Source organism: Opisthocomus hoazin, chromosome 7 (assembly GCF_030867145.1).
Source record: "Opisthocomus hoazin isolate bOpiHoa1 chromosome 7, bOpiHoa1.hap1, whole genome shotgun sequence".
In the NCBI taxonomy this organism is placed as follows: Eukaryota; Metazoa; Chordata; class Aves; order Opisthocomiformes; family Opisthocomidae; genus Opisthocomus; species Opisthocomus hoazin.
Window position 1 is genome coordinate 2,282,943 of NC_134420.1, and position 13,914 is coordinate 2,296,856.

Here is a 13,914-nt window from a genome sequence, read left to right on the forward strand (position 1 = left end):
GGCACCGGGAGGGGAGCCCCCAGACCCACCGCCCCCTGGGGGCTTCCCCGGGGACCCCAGCCGGGGGAACCCCCCGGGACCCCCGCACCGGGGATACCCCCCACGCCCCAGGAGCCTCTCATCCCGGAACTGCCCCGGGACCCCACCAGGATCCACCCCCCGGCACCGGGGAACCCCCCCCCTCCGGGACCCCCTCACCCTGGCACTGCCCCGGGACCCCCCCAGGATCAACCCCCCGGCGCCAGGGATTCCCCTGGGACCCCCTCACACCGGCACTGCTCTGGGACCCCTCAGGATCCACCCCATGGCACAGGGGACACCCCCCCTCCCCTCCAGGACCCCCTCACCCTGGCACTGCCCCGGGACCCCCCCAGGATCCAACCCCACGGCACCGGGGATATCCCCCCTCTCTGGGACCCCCTCACGCCGGCACTGCTCTGGGACCCAGAGCCGTGTTGCCCCGGGACCCCCCCACCACTAAGATCCACCCCCTGGCACCGGGGAACCCCCCCTCCCGGACCCCCTCACCCCGGCACTGCCCCGGGACCCCCCAGGATCCACCCCATGGCACAGGGGACACCCCCCCCCTCCTCCAGGACCCCCTCACCCCGGCACTGCTCCGGGACCCCCCCCCCCTGTGTTGACCCAGGACCCCCCATGGTCCACCCCCTGGCACCAGGGATATCCCCCCCGCCCCGGGACCCCCCTCACCCCAGCACTGCTCCAGGGCCCTTGGCCGTGCCCCGGTGGGTGCCAGCCCACTCCGAGCCCCCCTGTGCCCAGGACCCCCCACCCCCAGAGCAGGGCACCCCAGACCCGACCCCCCCCGAGTCCCTTGTCACCCCATTGCTCAGCAGCGGGTCCCCAGCCACGCACCCCCCTCTCCGGGCGGGGGTCTCCCCAAGAAGCATAAAATTAAGCCTGGGACAGGGAATGGGGGCACAGGGCTGGATTTGTGGGGGGTCAGAAGGGAGGAAACCCCCCCCGGGGTCCCATGGGTGCCCCCCACATGCTTGCTGGCTCCACCCCCCCGGCCATCCCACCCATCACCCCGCCAGGCACAGTCTGCACACAGCTGTATATATATATATATGTATATGTATATGTACATACATCCGGGGCCCCCCGGCCCCCCCCCTGCCACCGAGGGACGAGGCCTGGGGGGGTCCCTGCCTGGCCCCGCAGCCCCCCAAGCTGGGGTGCCGTTAAACAGGGGTCAGCCCCGGGGTCGCCCGGGCCCGTCCTGCCCCTCCACAGGGTCCACGAACAACACCGAAGAGCAGGGGCGAAGGGGGGGTCCCTAGGGTGGGGGTCCTGGGGGTAGGGGGTGTCCCTGGGGAGGGGGGTCCCCCCAGATCAGGGTCCCTGGGCTGAGGTTTGAGCCTGGCGGGATCCCTGGATCCGGGGTCCCCGGGGGTAGGAGGATCCCTGGATCAATTCCCCCCCCCAGTGCGGGGGGCTTGCGCCCACATCGCGGGGGGGTCCCTGGCACAGGGGTGTCACCCTGCCAGGGCCGTGCCCGCGTCGAGGTGTCCCGCTGTGGGCTGATGTCCACGGGGGGCCGACCCCCCCCCCCACTCGAGGCGATGCCGGCGGGGCGTCCCCGTCCCCGCGCGGGGGTGCCCCCCGAGGCGCGACGTCCCCGCCCGCGGCTCCCCACTTTCTACTTGTCGGTGAGCGAGAGGCGCAGGATGCGCTGCAGCTCCTCGTCTTCCTCCCGCCGCCGCCTCTCCCGCTCCTCCTGCTCCCGCTCCGACAGCGCCATGGCCAGCCGCAGCTGCTCGGCGAAGCTGCCGTAACCGGGGGGCACGGGGGGGCTGGGGCCGCCCGCCCCGGGGGGGGCCTCGGCCACCGGAGGGGGGTCGGCGCTGGGGCCTGCCTGCAGCAGCATGCTCTCCTGCAGGGCCCTGCGGGGAGAGCGGCTGTGGCCACGCCCTGCTCTCGGAGGCCACGCCCATCGTCTAAGCCACGCCCCATCGTGAAAGCCACGCCTCTTCAGAGACCACGCCCCCGTGGCCCACAGCGCCCCACCCGCGCCCCGCCCCGGGTGGCCACCCCGCCCTTCACCCTCTCCACTCACCCCACCCACCTGCTAGCCACACCCACTCCCGCACTTAGCCCCGCCCACTATAGCCACACCCTCCCGGGCTCGCCCCTTTAGGCCACACCCCCAGGGGCGCCCCCTCCCCTCCACCCCCACCCTGACACCTCCGAGGCGCCTCCCCCTCCTGCCTTGGCCCCGCCCCAGGCAGAGTGGGTGGGGCAGTCTCAGGCCACGCCCCCCCCCCCCGTGGGCGGGGCCTCACCGCTCCAGCTGGAGGTCCTCATCGTAAGGGGGCGGGTCCGTGCCCGGGCGGGTGTTGGTCAGCGCCTCCCAAATGGTCACCTGCGGGGTAGGGCGGGGCTGAGGGGCGGGGCCTGCGCAGAGGGGGCGTGGCCTGCCGCGGGGAGGGCGGGGCCAGGCGGGGCGGGGGCGGGGCCGCACCTGGTCGGTCTCGGTGCCGGCGTCGAGCAGGCTCTGCTGGATGGCGAACTGCAGCAGGTCGTCGTCCTCGTCGCGCAGGGGCTCGCTGCGCCCCGCGCCCAGCACCGTGTACCCCGCCGGCACCTCGAACACCCCCGCCTCCACCTCGCACGGGAAGGGCCAGCCTGCCACGCCCACCGCCCCCCCCCAGCGCCGTCAGCACCCCGACGCACCCTGAGCCCGACGCGCCTCGCGGAATCCCACAGCACCCCATGGCATCCCACGGCACCCCACACCCATGGCACCGCATGGTGTCACACAGCACCCCACAGCACCCCACGGAATCCCACGGCACCCCATGGCATCCCACAGCACCCCATGGCACCCCATGGCATCCCACGGCACCCCACACCCGTGGCACCCCACGGTGTCACACAGCACCCCACAGCACCCCACGGAATCCCACGACACCCCATGGCATTCCACACCCATGGCATCCCACAGCACCCCACGGCATCCCATCCACACCCACAGCACCCCACGGCTTCCCATGGCACCCCACAGCCACAGCACCCCACAGCCACGACACCCCACGGCATCCCACGGCACCCTGTGGAATCCCATGGCATCCCACCCACACCCACAGCACCCCACAGCACCCCTCACCCACAGCACCCCACACCTACGGCACCCCACAGCATCTCACGGCACCCTGCAGAATCCCATGGCACCCCACCCACACCCACGGCACCCCACGGCATCCCACAGCACCCACAGCACCCCACAACCGCAGCACCCCATACCCACAGCACCCCATGGCATCCCATGGCACCCCACACCCACAGCATCCCACACCCACAACACCCCACAGCACCCCACAGTATCCCACGGCACCCCACGGAATCCCACGACACCCCACACCCACAGCACCCCACGGCACCCCACAGCATCCCACAGCACCCCACGGCATCCCACGGCACCCCACACCCACCCCACCCCACCCCCATGTGCCCCCCGTGTCCCTCAGCCCCCCGCACCCCCAGCCCACTCCCACCCCGCCTCCACGGTGGGCCCACGGGCCCTGGCACCCCGCAGCACCCACCGCCCCGCGCGCACCCCCCCGGCACCCAGCACCCCCACCCCGGGGATCCCCCCACCCCCAGTGCCCACCACCCTGCACCCACAGACCCTGGGAGGACCCCCACCCCCCGCAGACCCCCCCGCCCCCCCATCCCACAGCAGACCCCGGCCCCCCAGGGCACCCCCCCCCCCCCCCCCCCCCCGCCTCACCTCTGGGGTTGGGGGGCTGGGTGCCGGGGGGGTGGGCGCCAGGGGGGTGGGGGGGGGCACACACCCGCACCGAGCCCAGCGGCTGGTCGCACCCGCAGAGGTTGCTGAAGGTGATGCGGGCGTTGAGCACGTGGAAGAGGGGGATCTCTGGGGGGTACAGGGGTCAGTGGCCCCGCCCCCCGGATAGGCCCCGCCCCCCAATAGCCACCACCCTGCCCCTCCCTCACCGATCTTGACGGGGAAGCCGGGAGGCAGCTTGAGGGTGATGAAGTCGCGCAGTTTGGCGAAGTGGGCGTTGGAGATGGCCATCAGGTCGATGATGGGCGTCACCTGCTCCGCCAGCGACAGCGGGTGCTGCTCGCACAGCCACAGCGTCGCCTTGAACCTGCCCGGGCACCGGCGTGGGCGCGGGAACCCCCCCAGGGCCGCGGCCCCCGGGACCCCGTCAGCACCCCCCGGGGCCTGACACCCAGGGCCACATCTCCTGGGATGCCATCACCACCTCCACGGGTCCTGACACCCAGGGCCAGGTCCACATCCACCAGGACCCCATCACCACCTCCACGGGTCCTGACACCCAGGGCCAGGTCCACGTCCACCAGGACCCCATCACCACCTCCACGGGTCCTGACACCCAGGGCCAGGTCCACGTCCACCAGGACCCCATCACCACCTCCACGGGTCCTGACACCCAGGGCCAGGTCTCCTGGGACCCCATCACCACCCCCCGGGTCCTAACACCCAGGGCCAGGTCCACTAGGACCCCATACCACCTCCACGGGTCCTGACACCCAGGGCCACATCTCCTGAGACCCCATCACCACCTCCATGGGTCTTGACATCCAGGGCCACATCTCCTGAGACCCCGTCACCACCTCCATGGGTCTTGACACCCAGGGCAAGGTCCCCTGGGACCATGTCACCACCCATGTTGGTCCTGACACCCAGTGCCACTTCCCCTGGGATGCCATCATCACCTCCATGGGTCTTGACACCCAGTGCCATGTCCCCTGGGATCCCGTCATCACCACCTCCACAGGTCCTGACACCCAGGGCCAGGTCCCCTGGAACCCCATCACCACCCACGTGGGTCCTGACATCCAGTGCCACATTCCCTGGGACCCCATCACCGCCTCCCGGGTCCTGACACCCAGGGCCATGTCCCCTGGGACCCCATCACTGCCCCCCAGGTCCTGACACCCAGGGCCAGGTCCACTGGGACCCCATCACCGCCCCCCCAGGTCCTGACACCCAGGGCCACGTCCCCTGGGACCCTGTCACCACCCGGCATTGGTCCTGACACCCAGGGGCAGGTCCGCTGGGACCCCCGTCATCACCACCTCCACGGGTCCTGACACCCAGGGCCAGGTCCCCTGGAACCCCATCACCACCCTGCATTGGTCCTGACACCAAGGGCCAGGTTCCCCGGGACCCCATCACCGCCCCCGAGGTCCTGACACCCAGGGCCACGTCCCCTGGGACCCTGTCACCACCTCCCGGGTCCTGACACCCAGGGCCATGTCCCCTGGGACCCCGTCACCACCTCCCGGGTCCTGACACCCAGGGCCATGTCCCCAGGACAGTGTCAACACCCTGTACAGGTGCCCTGAAACCTCAGTGACACATCTCAGCACCCGGGTCACCAACTGCACGGGTCCTTAGACCCCTGTGCCACATCCCAGGGACCGGATCACCATCTCCATGGGTCCTTAAACCACAGTGCCACCATCCCAGGGCCCAGGTCACCACCTCCATGAGTCCTTAGACCCCAGTGCCACATCTTGGGGACCGGGTCACCACCTCTATGGGTCCTTAGACCCTGATGCCACCATCCCAGGGCCAAGGTCACCACCTCCATGGGTCCTTAGACCCCGATGCCACATCCTGGGGACCATGTCCTCACCCCCAGGGGCCCTGACACCCCAGTGCCACGTCCCCTGAGACCCGTCACCCCGGGGCGGTGGCCTCACCTCTGCACCTTGCTGGACATCTCGATGGGGCGCCCGATGTTGCGGGTCTCCAGGTCGAAGTGGGGGTCGAAGTACTCCTCGGGGGTGATGGCGGTGGGGTTGGTGGGGCTGGCAGCCTGCAGCACGGGCGCCTGCGGTGGCACCGGCACCGCTCAGCCCCCCGCCCATGGGGTCCCCAGCCCCGCGGGGGGTCCCCCCGCCCCGGCCACTCACCCCGTTGTGGGTGCCGTGCTGCTGCGCGATGCCCAGGAAGGAGTGGAAGGGGGTCTTGGAGCCTGGCCGGGGAGAGAGGGGAGGTGCGGGGGTGCAGGGGTGCGCACCCCGCGCCCTGTCCCACGCCTGGGGGGGTGGGGGGCACCCAGCACCCACGCTGTCCCACGCCTGACGGGTGACACCCAGAACTCTGTCGCACGGCTGATGGGTGACCACCAGCACACTGTCCCATGCCTGATGGATGGGGGGCACCCAGCACCCTTGCTGTCCCACACCTGGTGGGCAACAACCCACACCTTGTCCACACCTGACGTGTCACACCCAGCACCCACGCTGTCCCATGCCCGACAGGTGACAACCCGCACCCTGTCCCACGCCTGATGGGTGACAACCAGCACCCACAGTGTCCCACGCCTGATGGGTGACACCCAGAACCCTGTCCCATGCCTGATGGATGGGGGACACCCAGCACCCTGTCCCACACCTGACGTGTCACACCCAGCACCCACGGTGTCCCACGCCCAACATGTCACACCCAGCAGCTGGTGTCCCACACCTGATGGGTGACATCCCAAACCCTGTCCCATGCCTGATGGATGGGTGACACCCAGCACCCACAGTGTCCCACGCCTGACGGGTGACACCCCACACCCTGTCCCACGCCCGATGGAGGGGGGACACCCAGCACCCTGTCCCACACCTGTTGGGTGACACCCCACACCCTGTCCCACGCCCGATGGATGGGAGACACCCAGCACCCTGTCCCACACCTGCTGGGTGACACCCCACACCTTGTCCCACGCCCAACGGGGGACACCCAGCACCCTGTCCCACACCTGCTGGGTGACACCCCACACCTTGTCCCACGCCCAACGGGGGACACCCAGCACCCTGTCCCACGCCTGACACGGTCAACGTCACCCAGCGTGCCACCCAACGCCTGCCCACGTGTCCCACCCAAGCAGGGGGTGGCCCTTGCACGAGGGGGCGGGCCTTGCACCAGGAGGGGGCGTGCCCCCCACCCCGGGCGGGCTCCCCGATTGGCCGACGGGGCTGTCACCTTTGCTGCGTGACTTGTCCTGGTCGGAGAGATGCTCCGTCCTGGTCTTGGTCACCAGCTCCACGTTGCTGGCGCTGTACACCTGCCCGGGGACAGCGTCAGCCCCGCCACCGGGCACCGCGGGGTCCCCCCGCCGGCCCCCCGCCGTGCCCACCTTGGCCTCGTAGCCGCTGACCACCTCCATCTTCTCCGAGCGCCAGCCCCAGATCCCCGACTTGTTCCTGGGGAGGAGGAAGGCGTCCACCATCACCCTCCTCCTCTAGGCTGGGGCTCCTCACCCTCTTGCCCAAGCGTTTCCTTCCCCGTGGTGCCCGGTTCCCCTTCCGCCGCGCCGGGGGTCCCCCAACCCCACCCCGGCACCCTCGCGGCTCGGCAGCCCCACCGCTCGAAGGCGATGTTCCGGGTGTCGAGGTGCGTGGAGACGATGGGGGACGTCAACCGCCCGGCCACGTGCTCCTCCGAGGGCTGCATGGCCGCCAGCAGCAGGTCGGGCTCGTGCAGGGCCAGGGCCAGGGTCTCCGTGTAGACCACCTGCTTGTCGTGGTCCACCTCCATCACCACCGCTCCCTCCTCTGCGTGCGGGGGGGACCACGGGTCAGCGCCCGCCCTTGCCACCCCGAAGTCCTTGCTGGGCTCACTGGGGAGATGGGGAGTCTTGGGGGTAGGGATGGGGGTCCCTACCGGGGTCCTGGGTGGGGATCAGGGGGGACCTGGAGTCCTGGGTGGGGACAGGAGAGTGGGAGGTCCTTGCTGGTCTCACTGGGGAGATGATGGGGGGTCTTGGGGGTAGGGATGGGGGTCCCTACTGGGGTCCTGGGTGGGGATCAGGGGGGACCTGGGAGCCTGGGTGGGGACAGGAGAGTGGGGGGTCCTTGCTGGGGTCACTGGTGAGACGATGGAGTCTTGGGGTCAGGGATGGGGGTCCTTACCGGGGTCCTAGGTGGGGATCAGGGGGGACCTGGGGACCTGGGTGGGGATCAGGGGCACCTGGGGTCCTGGGTGGGGACAGGAGAGAGGAGGGTCCTTGCTGGGCTCACTGGGGAGATGATGGGGAGTCTTGGGGTGAGGGATGGGGGTCCCTACCGGGGTCCTGGTGGGGATCAGGGGGGACCTGGGGACATGGCGCCCGCCGTCGCCACCCCGACGTCCTTGCTGGGCTCACTGGGGAGATGATGGGGAGTCTTGGGGGTAGGGATGGGGGTCCCTACCGGGGTCCTGGGTGGGGATCAGGGGGGACCTGGGGACCTGGGTGGGGATCAGGGGCAGCTGGGGTCCTGGGTGGGGACAGGAGAATGGGGGGTCCTTGCTGGGCTCACTGGGGAGATGATGGGGAGTCTTGGGGGTAGGGATGCGGGTCCCTACTGGGGTCCTGGGTAGGGATCAGGAGGACCTGGGAGCCTGGGTGGGGACAGGAGAGTGGGGGGTCCTTGCTGGGGTCACTGGTGAGATGATGGAGTCTTGGGGTCAGGGATGGGGGTCCTTACCGGGGTCCTGGGTGGGGATCAGGGGGGACCTGGGGACCTGGGTGGGGATCAGGGGGGACCTGGGGACATGGCGCCCGCCGTCGCCACCCCAACGTCCTTGCTGGGCTCACTGGGGAGATGATGGGGAGTCTTGGGGGTAGGGATGGGGGTCCCTACTGGGGTCCTGGGTGGGTATCAGGGGGGACCTGGGGTTCTGGTGGGGATCAGGGGCACCTGGGGTCCTGGGTGGGGATCAGGAGGGGGGATGTGGAGGAGTGGGGGGTCCTTGCTGGGCTCACTGGGGAGATGATGGGGAGTCTTGGGGTCCTCTCTCTGCCAGCCTTGGGGGTCCCTGGCGTGATGGGGGGGGCTGAGGTGGTCCCCAGGGATGCTGGGAGGGGCAACTGGGGCCCCCAGTGGGTCCTTATCATGGATCCGGGGTCCTTATGGGGGAGTATTTATAGCATATGGGGTCTGGGGGATCCCTGGGACACCGGCGGGTCCCGGGGGGGTTCCTGGGGGTCTCGCAGGAGCTGACCTTCCCCCTTGAAGATGTAGCTGCGGCGGCCGCGCTGCCACGTCATGTGCTCGAAGCCCAGCAGCGTGGTGTCAACCCGCAGGCTCTCGCCCCGCTTCCAGACCCGGTAGACGTCGCTGGGGCAGACCTTGGAGACCAGCGGCACTGCGGGCGCGGGCACCCCGTCAGCGACGTGGCCAGGGGGGCACCCCCCCCCCAAACCCCCCCGGCCCCGCTCACCCCAGCTGGTGAACTCCCACTTCATCTCCACGTAGAAGTCGGAGGCCTGGAAGAGAGGAGGGGGTCACAGAGTAGGGGGGGGGGGGGGGCTGAGGGAGTGGGGGGTCCCTGCTGGGCTCACTGGGGAGATGGGGAGTCTTGGGGATAGGGATGGGGGTCCCTACTGGGGTCCTGGTGGGGATCAGGGGGGACCTGGGGTTCTGGGTGGGGATCAGGGGCACCTGGGAGCCTGGGTGGGGACAGCAGAGTGGGGGGTCCTTGCTGGGCTCACTGGGGAGATGATGGGGAGTGTTGGGGGCAGGATGGGGGTCCCTACAAGGGTCCTGGGTGAGGATCAGGGGGACCTGGGAGCCTGGGTGGGGACACAAGATGGGGGGTGGATGAGTGGGGAGTCCCTGGGTGAGGACGGGGAAGGGGGAGGGTGGAGGAGTTGGGGGTCCCTGCTGGGCTCCCTGGGGAGATGGGGAGTCTTGGGGGCAGGCATGGGGGTCCTACTGGGGTCCTGGGTGGGGATCAGGAAGGGGGTGTGGAGGAGTGGGGGGTCCTTGCTGGGCTCACTGGGAAGATGATGGGGAGTCTTGGGGGTAGGGATGGGGATCCCTGCTGGGGTCCTGGGTGGGGATCAGGGGCACCTGGGGACAGGAGGGGGGGTGTGGAGGAGTGAGGGGTCCTTGCTGGGCTCACTGGGAAAATGGGGAGTCCTGGGGGTAGGGATGGGGGTCCATACTGGGGTCCTGGCGGGGATCAGGGTGACCTGGGAGCCTGGGTGGGGACAGAAGACAGGGGGTGGAGGAGTGGGGGGTCCTTGCTGGGCTCACTGGGGAGATGATGGGGAGTCTTAGCGGGTAGGGATGGGGGTCCCTACCGGGGTGCTGGTGGGGATCAGGGGACCTGGGGTTCTGGGTGGGGATCAGGGGCACCTGGGGACAGGAGGGGGGGTGTGGAGGAGCGTGGGGTCCCTACTGGGCTTACTGGGGAGATGGGGAGCCTTGAGGGTAGGGATGGGGGTCCCTACTGGGGTCCTGGGTGGGGATCAGGGCGACCTGGGAGAGCGGGGTCTTGGGTGGGGGCCCAGCAGGGATGGCCAAGCCAGGGGTCCCAGCGGCAGGCGCGGGGTCGCGGAGGAGAGGGGGGTCCCGGGGCCGCTCGGGGGTCCCGGGGCCGTACCCGGCGCAGTTTGCCCAGCAGCTCGGGGATGCCGGCCAGCCGCCGCGTCGCCCGCTGGTAATCGCGGTACTGGAGCACCAGTTGCACCATCTCGGGGTCCCCCGTGCTGACGGCCTCCTGCAGCACTGGGGAGCGGGGGTACCGTCAGCCGTGCCCACCCCGGTGGTCCCGCCGGCGGGGGGTCCCCGTGCCCCCGTACCCGTCCAGCCGTTGGCGTTCTCCCGGCCCACGTTGGCGTTGTGCCGCAGCAGCACCCGCGCCGACTCCAGGTGACCCAGCGACACGGCCAGCTCCAGAGGGGTCCGCCCGCGGGGGTCCGGCAGCTCCACGTCGTGCTGTGGGGTCACTGGTGACGGACTGGGGGGTCCCAGGCACCCAGCGGCCCCCCCAGTGCCCACTGGCCTGGCACAGCTCCGGTACCCGGGTGCTGGTCCCCGGACCCCTGTCCCCTGGTCCCTCTCCCCACACCAGCTCCTGGGCCCCTCCGAGCCCCAGTCCCCACCCCGTGCCCCCTGTCTCCCAGTGCCCCATCCCCCAGTGCCCCCTGTCCCCCAGTGCCCAGTGCCCCCCGTCCCCCAGTGCCCCGTCTCCCAGTGCCCAGTGGTCCCTGTCCCCCAGTGCCCCCTGTCCCCCTGTGCCCGGTGCCCACCATCCCCCAGTGTGCCATCCCCCAGTGCCCCATCCTCCAGTGCCCAGTGCCCAGTGTTCCCCAGTGCCCGCCGTCCCCCAGTGCCCCCTGTCTCCCAGTGCCCAGTGGTCCCTGTCCCCCAGTGCCCCGTCCCCCAGTGCCCCCTGTCCCCCTGTGCCCAGTGCCCCCTGTCCCCCAGTGCCCAGTGGCCCCTGTCCCCCAGTGCCCAGTGGCCCAGTGCCCCCCGTTCCCCAGTGCCCCATCCCCCAGTGCCCCCTGTCCCCCAGTGCCCCCCGTCCCCCAGTGCCCCCCATTCCCCAGTGCCCCATCCCCCAGTGCCCCCTGTCCCCCAGTGCCCCCCGTCCCCCAGTGCCCCCCATTCCCCAGTGCCCCATCCCCCAGTGCCCCCTGTCCCCCAGTGCCCCCCGTGTCCCAGTGCCCCCCATTCCCCAGTGCCCCATTCCCCAGTGCCCCCTGTCCCCCAGTGCCCCCAGCCCCCAAGTCCTCCTACCCCCAGCCATGCAGTCCCAGTGCTTCCCATTATACCCCCAGTGCTCCCAGTCCCCTGATGCCTTGGTACCCTGCCCCAGTGCCCCCAGTCCCCCCAGTCTCCCAGTCCCCTAATACCTTGGTACCCTGTCCCAGTGCTCCCAGTGCTCCCAGAGCCCCCAACCTCCCAGTCCCCCTCTTATCTCCAGTGCTCCCAGTCCCTTATGATCCCAGTACCCCTGTCCCAGAGCCCCCTGCCCCCCACTGCTCTCAGTGCCCCGGTTTCCCAGTCCCCCCTTCTCCCAGTGCCCCAGTACCCCCAGTCTCCCTGTACCTCCAGTGCTCCTACCCCAGTGCCCGCAGTACCCCAATCCCAGCACTCCCAGTTTCTTCCAGCCCCCTGGTGCTACAGTCCCACAGTATCCCAGTCCCCCGCAGCGCTCCCAGTCCTCCAGTTCCCGGTGCCCCCAGTCTTCCCTAGTGCTCCCAGTCCCCCCCCAGTGCTCCCAGTGCCCCCAATTGTCCCCAGTCCTCCCAGCCCCCAGTGCTCCCAGTCTCCCCTAGCACTCCCAGCGCTCCAGTCCCCCCAGCGCTCCCAGTGGTCCCCACCCTCCCCAAATCCCCCAGCGCTCCCAGTCTCCCCTAGTCCCCCCAGTGCTCCCCGTCCCCTCCAGTCCACTCAGTGCTCCCAGTGCCCCCAGTCCTCCCAGTCTCCCCTAGTACTCCCAGTGCTCCAGTCGCCCCAGTGCTCCCAGTCCCCCCAGTCCTCCCAGTCTCTCCTAGCGCTCCCGGTCCCCTCCAGTCCCCCCAGCGCTCCCAGTGCTCCCCATCCCTCCCAGTCCCCCCAGTCTCCCCTAGTATTCCCAGTGCTCCAGTCCCCCAGTACTCCCCATCCACCCCAGTCCCCCAGTGCTCCCAGTCCCCCCAGTCACCCCAGTCTCCCCCAGTACTCCCAGTGCTCCGGTCCCCCCAGTGCTCCCAGTACTCCCCGTCCCCCCCGGTCCCCCCACTGCTCCCAGTCCCCCCTGTCACCCCAGTCTCCCCTAGTACTCCCAGTGCTCCGGTCCCCCCAGTGCTCCCAGTCCCCCCTGTCACCCCAGTCTCTCCTAGTACTCCCAGTGCTCCAGTCCCCCAGTACTCCCCATCCACCCCAGTCCCCCGGTGCTCCCAGTCCCCCCAGTGCTCCCGTAGTACTCCCAGTGCTCCGGTCCCCCCAGTGCTCCCAGTCTCCCCTAGTACTCCCAGTGCTCCAGTCCCCCCAGTGCTCCCAGTCCCCCCAGGGCTCCCAGTACTCCCCATCCCCCCCAGTTCCCCGGTGCTCCCAGTACTCCCCGTCCCCCCCGGTCCCCCCAGTGCTCCCGGTATTCCCCATCCCCCCCAAGTCCCCCAGCGCTCCCAGTCCCCTCCAGTCCCCCCCAGTCCCCCCCAGCGCTCCCAGACCCCTGTGCCCGCTCCCCGAGCCCCCCGCTGTCCCCCCCGCAGCCCCCCGGCAGCTCCCGGTGCCCGGTCCCCCCCCCCAGCCACCCCCCGCGGCAGCTCCCGGTCCCCCCCCCGCCCCGGGCGCGCTCCCGCTGCCGGCGGCGCGCACCGCTCCGGAGCGCAGGGCGCTGTCCAGCGCCTGGTGCCGGTTGTGCCAGACGAGGCGGTGGAGCGGGAAGGTGTCTGCGGGCCGGGCCATCCCGCACCATCGCCCCGGGGCCGCAGCGCCGAGCCGGGCCGGGCCGGGCCTGCCCGCAATGGCTGCGCGCGCGGGGGCGGCGGCGGCGGCGGCGCAGAGCGGCGGGGCGGGGGGGGCGGGGCCGGCACCGGGCAGAGCGGGGAACCGGGAACGGCGGGGAACCGGGAACCGGCACCGGGCACAGCGGGGAACCGGGAACGGCGGGGAACCGGGAACCGGGAACCGCGGGGAACCGGGAACCGGCACCGGACACGGCGGCGGGGAACAGGGAACCGGGAACGGCGGGGAACCGGCACCCGGCACAGCAGGGAATCGGGAACCAGGAACGGCGGGGAACCGGGAACCGGGAACCGCGGGGAACCGGGAACTGGCACCCGGAACCGGCACCGGACACGGCGGCGGGGAACCGGGAACCGCGGGGAACCGGCCACCGGGCAGAGAGGGGAACCGGGAACCGGGAACTGGCACCCAGATCCGGGCACGGCGGGGAACAGACCGGGCAGAGCGGGGAGCCGGCACCCAGAACCGGGCACGGTGGGGAACCGGGAACCGGGGGGAACCGGCACCCGGCACCGGGCGCAGCGGGGAACCGGGAACCGGCACCCGGAACCGGGCAGAGCGACCGGCGCACGGGCACCCGGAACCGGCACCGGGGAGAGCGGCCCCCGGGGCACCGGCACCCGGCACCGGGCACCCGGCACCCGCGGCCTCCCACCCCCCACCCCCCACCCCTGC

At 71.1% G+C, this 13,914-nt stretch overlaps 1 protein-coding gene across 2 annotated transcripts; it reads right to left on the bottom strand.

Annotated features, from left to right (window-relative positions):
• Positions 1-1,088: 1,088 nt before the first annotated feature.
• Positions 1,089-13,246, bottom strand: ANKRD13D (ankyrin repeat domain 13D). 2 transcript variants are annotated; one of them, XM_075425666.1, is made up of 15 exons: positions 13,090-13,246; positions 10,584-10,719; positions 10,385-10,509; positions 9,218-9,263; positions 8,999-9,142; positions 7,380-7,569; positions 7,152-7,218; positions 6,998-7,079; positions 5,938-5,999; positions 5,725-5,855; positions 3,982-4,139; positions 3,755-3,901; positions 2,486-2,649; positions 2,307-2,386; positions 1,089-1,907 (listed from the first exon to the last, which is right to left on the bottom strand). In XM_075425666.1, exons 1-15 carry the CDS (start codon positions 13,177-13,179, stop codon positions 1,664-1,666), a joined length of 1,866 nt encoding a protein of 621 aa, XP_075281781.1. In that variant the 5' UTR covers positions 13,180-13,246; the 3' UTR covers positions 1,089-1,663. The 2 variants fall into 2 exon arrangements, with proteins under 2 accessions (XP_075281781.1, XP_075281782.1); XM_075425667.1 differs by lacking the exon at positions 5,938-5,999 and having other exon boundaries at positions 1,822-1,907; positions 5,725-5,840.
• Positions 13,247-13,914: the final 668 nt, after the last annotated feature.

Coding starts and splice junctions, on each gene's coding strand:
- ANKRD13D (XM_075425666.1), bottom strand. CDS start 13,179: ATGGCCCGGCCCGCAGACACCTTCCCGCTCCACCGCCTCGTCTGGCAC. Junction 9,264..10,384: donor TGCTGGGCAAACTGCGCCGG/GTACGGCCCCGG, acceptor CCTCTCTTCCAG/GCCTCCGACTTCTACGTGGA. Junction 9,143..9,217: donor GTGGGAGTTCACCAGCTGGG/GTGAGCGGGGCC, acceptor CCGCGCCCGCAG/TGCCGCTGGTCTCCAAGGTC.